The sequence below is a fragment of the Gopherus flavomarginatus genome, chromosome 2 (assembly GCF_025201925.1).
Source record: "Gopherus flavomarginatus isolate rGopFla2 chromosome 2, rGopFla2.mat.asm, whole genome shotgun sequence".
Lineage (NCBI taxonomy): Eukaryota > Metazoa > Chordata > Testudines > Testudinidae > Gopherus > Gopherus flavomarginatus.
In genome coordinates this window covers 977,088-986,975 of record NC_066618.1, presented here as the reverse complement: position 1 = coordinate 986,975, position 9,888 = coordinate 977,088, and the positions used below count along the sequence as shown (strand labels likewise).

The 9,888-nt window shown below is 60.1% G+C and overlaps 2 protein-coding genes across 2 annotated transcripts in view; one reads left to right on the top strand and one right to left on the bottom strand.

Annotated features, from left to right (window-relative positions):
• The window catches only part of CDK5 (cyclin dependent kinase 5), a 3,904-nt gene extending 2,389 nt beyond the window's left edge, over window positions 1–1,515 (bottom strand). The window contains exon 1 of the mRNA XM_050942880.1: window positions 1,458–1,515. Within this exon, the coding sequence (XP_050798837.1) occupies window positions 1,458–1,515 (58 nt within the window). The remainder of the gene's footprint in view (window positions 1–1,457) is intronic.
• A 1,828-nt stretch (window positions 1,516–3,343) lies between these two features.
• SLC4A2 (solute carrier family 4 member 2) overlaps window positions 3,344–9,888 on the top strand; it is an 86,997-nt gene continuing 80,452 nt past the window's right edge. Inside the window, exon 1 of the mRNA XM_050942423.1 lies at window positions 3,344–3,449. The gene's annotated coding sequence lies outside the window, so the exon portion shown is untranslated. The remainder of the gene's footprint in view (window positions 3,450–9,888) is intronic.

Genomic DNA, 9,888 nt, shown 5'->3' with positions numbered 1-9,888 from the left:
CCCGCTTTGCATAGCCTGGGCTCCTGCACTGCCGCCAGGGAGCATCCTGGTACTGCCCTAGCATCGTCTCCGTCCACAGCCTCCTTCCTCAGTCCCTCTCTTCCCCTCAGCCCCTACTCGGTGCTGAGCCCCCAACTTCCTCGGCCTGGGCCAGCTGTAAAGGAAACACTTGTCACTACCCAAGAACTTGCTGCTTCCTCCTGCGTCTCCTCCAGCTCCCTGCCTGCTCTCCTCCAAGCTGGTTCAGCTCTCCTTGGCGCCCTCCTCCAGGCTGTAAATCTCTGCTCCCTCCTCTTCCATGCCTGTCTGCTCACTGGCTCTCCCGTCCCCAGCTGGGCTGCCCACCCCTCTCCCCCAGGCCTGTCGGCGTCCCTCAGGTTTGTCCTCCATCGCCACCGGTCCACTGGGCCTTCTCAGATCTCTCTGAGCTGGGCCTCTGCCTCTCTGCCCTGAGGTGTCCAGCTGCCTCTCCTGAGAACCCAACCCCTCCTCCTGCTCAGGACTCCTGTCCCCCACCTGGCATCTCCAGGACCGCTCTTGTCTCCCCTGCCCATCAGCTCGCTGCCAGCTTTGTCTCCCTTTCACGGTGTCTGTGCCCTGAGCGTCTCTTGCCTGATCACTGTCACTTTCTCTCCAGCCTCCACGCTGCTGCGAACACAGCGCTGTCTCCTGCTGCTCCATTGTGCCTCAGCTAATTGTGTGGTCCCCTCGCTGTCTGAGCACCGCCCTAGGAGCTAAAAATAGAACCGCAACAATCCCTCTGCCTGCCTTGCCCAGCAGAGAGATGGCTTCAGTGGGTACCAGGTCTATTGGCCTTTGACCTGGCTCGAGAGGAAGCTGAGTCTGAGAGCCGTGCGGTGCGGCTGTGGGTCTCTTCCCTTGTGGCAGAGAGTTCCTAGGGCCAGTTCCTAGCAAGTTGTCTCCTGTACTTGTGAGTCTTCTGCAGTTGGGCGACAGTTGAATTCTTCTGTCAGAACGGAGCTGTGGTGTGAGCTTGGGGTTGTGGAGGGAAGGGGTGTCATGTACCCACAGGATCGGGGCAACACCTCAGTCTGGTGGAGGAACGTCTTCAGTGTGCCAGAGCCCCAGGAGTCTCACTCAGCCTCCAGGGCAGGCCTCACCACCTGCTGAACCTGAACCTCTGGGGCACCAGCCCCCTACACCGCGTGAGCTCTGCCCTGTAAGAGCAACTGAGCCAGACTCCTGGCAGAGACTCACCCGCTCCGCAGGGACCGCTGCACCTCAGCATGTTCCAGCGACACTCAGACCAGGTGGGTTCACCTGGCACATGGCATCGGCCGTCCTTAGGTCAGCAGGCAGACCTGAAGGGTAACGCCGAGTCCGTGCTGCTCAGCCCCGCGCACCAGCCACGCTGCCAGGAACCCCATTTTCAGGCTCTCTGTCTTTCCTTCGTTAGGTCCCAGGTGAGAGAGCGTCCGGCAGAAGCCAACGCTCACACCTCAGGCCTTTGTTCTTCAGCTGGGATCCTAAATCCTTGAGTAGCTGCTGCTCCATTGTCTCGTGACCCCCTTGGTGAGCTGGGGTGGTTTCAACCAGATCCTTAATAACTCTTCATTCCATCCAGATGGTATCTCTCCCCGCCCAGCCATGCAAAGTGTAGGGAAAACAAGGCACATGCTGGTTTCAGGAAAGAATTACAGAAAATTCCCACTTTGTCACAAGGGCTCTCGGAGCTAGGGCCAGCCCCATGGAGGGCTTTGCAAATCAGGGCAGAAACCTTGAATGAGCCTCTGTTCAGTGAGGAGAAGATGCGGAGTGGAGCCAGCCCTACGCTGCTGAGCAGGCAGGCTGCGATGTTCTGCACCAGTGTGGCTTTCTGAGGCTGTTCAGCTGCATCGTTAGGCGCAGTGCACATGCAGGAGTGCAGGTGTGAAGCAGTTCGGTTTGTGGCACACACGGCATGCCTGACTCCTACCCACAAGTGCAAGGAGATGAATGCGGATCTACCCCTGGCCCCGCCAGAGGCTCCCCCTTTCCACCAGCACAGCCTGAACTCAGCCGCCCCAGGAGCATCAGCCTGCCTTGCGCCCTTCGCCAGCCCCTCACACCTGGGCAACTCTGCCAGGCCCACTCAAGCACACACAGCAGTGCTGGGTTGGATGCTGGAAGTAGGGGGTGGCCATTCCTTTACCAGCCCTGGTGAGGTTCTCTGGGTAAATGGGTCCCTTCTGGCCTTCGAATGAGTGCTGGTCATTGGGGGCGAATGGAGCAGGGCCAGAAACAGGAATTTGAAGCCCATTTCAGGACACAGCCCTAACGAGTGGCTTTCAGAGAACCTCTGTAATAAGTCTCAGCAATCAAGCCTGGAAACTGGGAATGCCTGGATCACCCTGGAACTGGTGCTCTAGACGTGACATTCTCTGTGCCCATTCCTTACTCCTTCCCTGGGCTAGCAAGGCCCCTGCTTTGGGGCAGGACTGGAGCTGGTGTCCCCTAAAGGGGAAAAGCCCCATGTCCCCATTCCCTGCCCCCCCGAGCCAGCTGTTCCCCATTGTGATGAACTGGGAATGATCTTAATGTTTTCTCTGAATACTGTGTTGGTGCCTCAGTGTCCCCTCTGCAGTTCTTAGGTATCCAGGTGGTGGGATAAGGGTGTGTGATTGCTACAGAGCAAAGGGCCAGTGCACCTAAATTCCTGGCACTCTGTCTCCTAGCAACTGATGGCCTAGGCCCCTCCCCTGCAAAGGTGCCAACTGAAGGTGTTGGAGACAAAGGGATCAGGTGACCTCCTGGCCCGGGAAAGGAGCTGAGCAGAGAGGAGGGGCTGGAGGGGGGTGTTAATCTGGAGCTGGCGGGACGAGGAGTGAAGTGCAGACCTGGGGGATGAGTCACCTCTGACTGCAAAGGGAGGGTGCAGGACCCTGTGGCTTCCCCAGGACCCTGCTGGGGCGACTCGCTGTGGGAAGCGCACGGAGGGGCAGAGCATGCTGAATGCTCCAAGGAGAGACCCAGGAGGTGACGCCGTTTGAGCACCTTGCTCTGGAGACAGTCTGCTCCGAGGGAGAGGAAGCTCCCCAAAGTCCTGACTGGCTTGGTGGGGAGCAGTTCCAGAGCATCACCCAGGGATTCCGTGACACCCATGCCCTGGGGCCAGATTGGAGGGTATCGATCCCGTGTCTAATGCCCTGTCCACCTTGGGTCTGCAAGTCTTCTCCCAGGATGCTTTGGGGAGTGATCGTACCATACAATTGGGACCGGAGCCACTTTGTTCCGGTTGGCGCTTGCTCCTGGAGGGTTGGGGTTGGTGTCACCTGGAGAGAACGGGGGTGGGCGGGCTGGGGGAGGCAGTGAAGTGGGGATGGGCACTGCTGTTAACCCATTACTGTCCTTTCTGTGTTTCAGTGACTCGTGGAATGGTGCTGGGTGGATCAGTCCCTTCTCTGCGCTGCCTGTCCTGAGCTCCAGCAGAGCTGGCAGTCACTGTGCAGGTGAGTCTGTCCAGACGCCGCGCCCTGGCAGAGGTGGCTCCCTTGCTGGGGCACAGGGAGCGTGCAGGAAGCCCCAGATATTTGGTTTGACGTAGGACAATGATGTTGGGTAGACACCCCCCACTCCCGGTACTTCAGCTGTTCTCTGCTTCAGAGACCTCCCTTAGCAGGCTGACAGCCATGAAAGTGGAGGGGATGGGATGGTTCAGGGCTGCAAGGTGCACCTCCGAGCCAGGTATCTCCTCAGCTCTGTCAGTGTCCCACCCTTCCAGCCCCCTGCTCTTCCAGCCCCGAGCTCCTCCATCTGACTGCAGTGCTCCTCACTCCTGACTCGCAGCCCCCTGCTCTTCCAGCTCTGCTCTGCTGAGGAGTTGGCTATCCCATGACATGCGTTTGCTGCGCTCGAAGGTCCCTGGGCTCTGCTGAAAGTTACCGATTTGTGTCGCTGGTGACCCCTTGCAGGCCTGGGGGGCAAATGGCCAGCCTGAGGGCGTGTGCTGGTCCCGCGCTGGGTGGCTGTGTAATGCTGGGAGTGATTGAGTGATGTACGGGGCACTTGTCCAGCACGATTCCTCTCCCTTGTGGATGTGCTGGACGCGGCCTGTTTCACAGGCCCCAGAGCTAGTGTCCTGCCGCTGTGTCTGTCTGCAGGACCTAGGGGGTCACCGCTGCGAGGAAGAAGATGAGTGTGTTCTCTGCAGCCCTGCATGCTGGGCTTAGGCGCTGGCCATGTGGTGGGGGTGATGCCAGCTGTGGGGGGAGTGACTGTGTGTGGGGGTATGGGGATAGCGCTGGGGCCAGGGTCCCTGAGGCACTGGCAGGGTGTGTGGGGGGGGGGATGGGGTAGCGCTGGGGCCAGGGTCCCGAAGCGCTGGGAGGGTGTGTGTCTGTGGTGCGTGGGGGTAGCGCTGAGGCCAGGGTCCCGGGTACTGTGGGGGCGAAGGGGCGAGGGCTCCAAAACCACTGGCAGTGGGGGGGGGGGGTGGCAGGGGGATGGGAGTAGCTGTGGGGCCAAGGTCCCGGGGCGCTGGCAGGGTGTGTGTCTGTGGGGGGTGGAGGTAGCACTGGGGCCAGGGTCCCAGGTACCAGCAGTGCTGTGGGGGCGAGGGGTCCGGAAGCTCTGGCAGTGTGTGGGGGGGATGCCAGGGGGATGCGGGTAGCCGTGGGGCGCTGGCAGTGCCGAGGGCACAGGGGCGAGGGCTCCCGGAGCTGCGTGGGGATGGTGTTGGCCGTGCCATGTTCCTCCCCGCAGAGTGTGGGGCTAGGGCCGCGCCAGGATGGGGATTGCTCCTCCCACAGCTCGGGCTCTCATTAGGATGGCTCCCGCCGCGTCGGGTCGCTTTGTGTGGCAGCCAGGAAGGCTGGGCTGGGAGGGGGAAGGGTCTGGCCTTGGTGCCCCCATGGTACAGCCTGTCTGAGCCGCCGTTGGCTGCTGGGAGGGTCTGTGCTGAGCAGGCTCAGTGCGCCCCTGCCTGTTAGAGCAATTAGCCCCACTGCCTTCAGGGGGCGGGGTGCCCAGCCCCCTTTCAGGCTCTTCCGGGTCACTGGAGTGCTTCAAGCAGGCTGCCAAAGGCAGAGGGATTTCATTGCCGTAATGATCCTTCCTGGCTGGCACCTGTCAGTCTCCTCCCTGCTGCTGGGCTGGAGCAGCTCCCGGCACAGCCCTCTGGGGGACACCTCAGTCCGTTTCCTTCTGTCGTGGCTTCTGCCCGGGCAGGCGCCATGGGGAAGCAGGGTGGCAAACCCCCTGCTCCACGGTGCGGGTGCTTGGATGGCTCCCTTGGCTCCCAGCAGTCCGAGGGGCGCCCGTCTCTGCTCTGTCCCTGCTGCAGTCCAATGGGGGTGGGTGCAGACGGACCCCACCCAGCTTAGCTCCGATACCCCGGGCAGTGGAGCTGCAGCCCAGGCTTGTCCTTGGGTCTGTGACTGTGACTATCACGGCTCTTGGCCCCTGAGCTGGGCAGATGGGCGCTGCCATGCAGACGGTGTCCTGGGGGGCTGGGGAATCCCGCCTGTCAGGGCGCTACCTCGCACTATCCCCATTCCCAGCTGAGCTTCCTCATTCTGTAGGGGAGGGGTGCCCAGCTAGGCTGCTCCGCTCTGCCTCCTGCCCTCCCAGGCCTGCTGTGGGGCTGTGTTGTTAACCTTCTGACTCCTTCCCCTCTAGCCATGAGGGGTGGTGGCTGGAGCGGGGAGCAGCTGCCAATGCCTTTGCTGCAGGTACATGAAGGGGTGGGGCAGCCTGGGGAACTCTCCACGAGGACACCCCTCCCGCTGGCATGGGCTGCAGGGGGACTCTTCTCCACTTCAGGGGCCTGCAGGGTCTTGCTGGGTTCAGCAGGAGACCCCTTGGCTGGACAGTTTGGGCGGGGAGGAAGCGAGTCTTGTGGTGACGATTCACAGGGGAAGGCGTGAGTAGGAGTGGGGAGTCCCTGCCTGCTCCGCTGGCTGCCTTAGTGAGGGGAGCGGCTGGGGGCAGCAGATCAGGCGTGGTGGCTGCAGGAGGGATTGGAGCCCCAGGGAGGATGGCGGCTGCACACACAGACCTCTTCCCCAGGGCTGACAGCCCCTCTGGGGGGCCTCTGGAGAAACTCTCTGAGACTCTGCACTCAGCTCTGGTCCCTGCATCCCAGAGCTCCTGGGAGATGGGTGGGAGCCAGCCGGGGGCTGACTGAGCATGGGATTGGGCATGAGAGCTCTGGAGTCCCTGGTGTTTGGGCGAAGGAGGAGAGGGGGTGGCCCCAGTGCTGGGCTGGGCAGCCCTTCCCGCCATGAGGAGTGGAGCTGTGCCTGCTCACCAGCCAGTGCCGGCTCTCTGGGGCCCTTACGGCGTCGGCGCCCAGAGCTCCTCCGGGGGCTTCCCGTATGGGACGTAGAGCCCCGGCTCAGCAGTGCCAGGCTGTGGCTGCGAGCGCCTTGTGCCCAGGAGCTCTGGACTGACTGATACAGAAAATACAGCAGCCCCCACCCGTGGGCCATCCTTGTGCCTTCTTCACTGGAAGGTATTTTGTGAGGTTCCTGAGCGGGTGCTTCAGGCCTGAAGGCTGCAGCACTTTCTCTGCCCCGAGCTGTTCACATCTGTACACTGCTCTCCGCACCAGGGAGTCTGAGCAAACATCATACCTAGTGTCTGCCGTGGGCGGCTTGTCCTGTCTCTCCCCCACCCCAGGGGGACCAGCGGTTCTGGGGCCTGTGATCCTGTAGTCTGACCTCAGCCTCAGGGCTGCCCTGCGTTGAATCCCGGCTGGACTAGAGCAGGGCTTTTAGGAAAAGCAGCCACGCCTGATTTAAACATTGCCAGCAATAGAGGCTTGTCTGCAGCCCTTTGTGAGCGGCTCCCTTCCCTGCCTCTTAGAAATGCTCGCCTTCTCTCTAACCTGGAGCTTGACCGGATCTGCTCAAGGGAAGAGCCCCCTTCAACCCTTGGTTCCCCAGATAGATCCTTACAGCCTGGGATCGTTCCCCCAAACTCCTTGTTATGCAAAATCCTTCAAGCCCCCACAGCCAATCCCAGGAAGGCCACAGGGTCACACTTGGGGCTCCAGGGTCCCAGCTTTCTGGGATAGCCCCGCTCTCCTGTAAGTATGGGCGTAGGGGGAGGCTTTTTAGACCCTGTGCTCTCTGTGTAGGACAGACGGCAGCTCAGAGGAGTGCACCCAGCATGGGAAGCGGAAGGCGGGGAGCTCTAGGTTGGTCTGTGGGGTTCACTCCAGGCTGGGACTGGCCCCTGAGCAAGCTCCATCCCCTGCCCATGCACTGGACAGAGCCGAGCTGTGGACCCTTTCAGATAACCTGGAGAATAAGGATCGAGGCCTGGACTTGCTATTCTGGGGGGCACGAGTGCAGCGAATGGAGGCTGGGTAAGATGTGCTCCTGGTAGCTGGTGGCCGCTCACCAGCTGAGCTGCATGCTCTGTACTCAGAGTTTCCCGAGGTGGCCACTTGACACTTAGCCGGGCAACACGGCCGAGTCCATCTGGTGTGTAACCGGGCCTTGGTCCTTGTGCGCCCGTACGGGATACAGTCTCCTTGCCAGTCACAGATGGCTGTGTGACTCGTTGGCGCTGCTCTGAGGGAGCATAGCTGCACGCTGAATGGACACGGTGCTCCCTTGGGTGGGAAGGCCCAGCGCTTTGTCAGTGCAGCATGGGAAGGGAATTGCAAAAGCCCAAGCTTGGACACGCAGACCTGCCTATGATTCCAGCTACATGTGCAACTCCCTGCTGCAGGATGTTGTATCAGATACCAAACAGGCCAGCAGGGGGACTCCTGTGGCATCACACGGGTTCCTGTATAGCTCTTCTGGTGAGGGTGCAGGGAAGGTCAGGGATAGGGTGACCTAAACAAATTGGAGGATTGGGCCAAAAGAAATCTGATGCGATTCAAGGACAAGTGCAGAGTCCTGCACTTGGAAGAATCCCATTCACTGCTACAGGCTGGGGACCGACTGGCTAAGCAGCGGTTCTGCAGAAAAGGACCTAGCGGTTACAGTGAGTGAGAAGCTGGATATGAGCCAACAGTGTGCCCTTGTTGCCAAGAAGGCTAATGGCATTTTGGGCTGTATAAGTAGGGGCATTGCCAGCAGATTGAGGGACGTGATCATTCCCCTCTATTCGACATTGGTGAGGCCTCATCTGGAGAACTGTGTCCAGTTTTGGGCCTCACACCACAAGAAGGATGTGGAAAAATTGAAAAGAGTCCAGTGGACGGCAACAAAAATGATTAGGGGGCTGGAGCATGTGACTTGTGAGTAGAGGCTGAGGGAACTGGGATTGTTTAGTCTGCAGAAGAGAAGAATGAAGGCGGATTTGATAGCTGCTTTCAACTACCTGAAGGGGGATTCCAAAGAGGATGGCGCTTGGCTGTTCTCAGTGGTGGCAGATGACAGAACAAGGAGCAATGGTCTCAAGTTGCAGTGGGGGAGGTCTAGGTTGGATATTAGGAAACACTATTTCACTAGGAGGGTGGTGAAGCACTGGAATGGGTTCCCTAGGGAGGTGGTGGAATCTCCTTCCTTAGAGGTTTTTAAGGCCCAGCTTGACAAAGCCCTGGCTGGGATGATTTAGTTGGGGTTGGTCCTGCTTTGAGCAGGGGGTTGGACTAGATACCTCTTGAGGTCTCTTCCAACCCTGATACTCTGTGATAAGAGTGGCCAGGCTGGGTCAGACCAAAGATCCATCTAGCCCAGTATCCTGCCTTCCAACAGTGGCCAATGCCTGGTGCCCCAGAGGGAATGAACAGAACAGGGAATCATCAAGTGATCCATCCCCTGTCGCCCATTCCCAGTTTCTGGCAAACAGAGGCCAGGGACACCACCCCTGCCCATCCTGGCTAATAGCCATTGATGGACCTGTCCTCCATGAATTTATCTAGTTCTTTTTTGAACCCTGTTACAGTCCTGGCCTTCACAACATCTTCTGGTAAGGAATTCCACAGGTTGAGCAGGGGGTTAGACTAGATGCCTCCTGAGGTCCCTTCAAACCCTGATATTCTATAGCGTGTGCTCAACGGCTGTCTTTCCCTTTGGCTGGCTGAGAGCACCAGGAGAGAGGGGCTGTCTTCTCTCCACTGCCCGTGGGACAGAGTGTCTGGGCAGTGGGATCTGCTCTGAGAAGGGCCCTCTTGCAGGGGAGATGGAAGGCAGGGTGACCCAGTCTGGAGTCCTACTCTGGCATCCTTTTGGCCAGTGAGCATTCTCTGAGGAGTTGCTGCTGCCTTTCCAGGCCTGGAATTTGGTGAGATTCCCCAGGTTCTCCGTTGGCTCCTGTGGTATTCCTGCAGGGCCAGAGCTGACCCTGCCTCCCCATGCTGGGTGCGCTCGGGCCAGATGTCCATCCCCCCTGTGGGGTCAGATCCTGCCTCTCCTTCCACCTGCCAGTGCTGGGTGTGCTTGGGCCGGATCCCCAGCCCCCCTGTGGGGCCAGATCCAGCCTCTCCTCCCACCTGCCAATGCTGGGTGTGCTCAGGCCAGATGCCCATCCCCCCTGTGGGGCCAGATCCAGCCTCTCCTCCCACCTGCCAATGCTGGGTGTGCTCGGGCCAGCTGCCCATCCTCCCTGTGGGGTCAGATCCAGCCTCTCCTCCCACCTGCCAGCACTGGGTGCGCTCGGGCTGGATCCCCAGCCCCCCTGTGGGGCCAGATCCAGCCTCTCCTCCCACCTGCCAATTCTGGGTGTGCTCAGGCCAGATGCCCATCCCCCCTGTGGAATCAGATCCAGCCTCTTCTCCCATCTGCCAGCACTTAGTGCGCTCGGGCTGGATCCCCAGCCACTCCCCAAGCTTGCCCCATTGCCCTGACTCATATGGCCCCCTTGCCAGGGTAGATGAGTGCCTCCCACTCGGACCCGGGTGAAGTGGTTACATTCACTCCTCTGCTGCTCCTTTTCCTCTCTCCCACCCCTGCTCTGGAGCCAGTGCTGGACATTGGCCTCCTTTGTGCT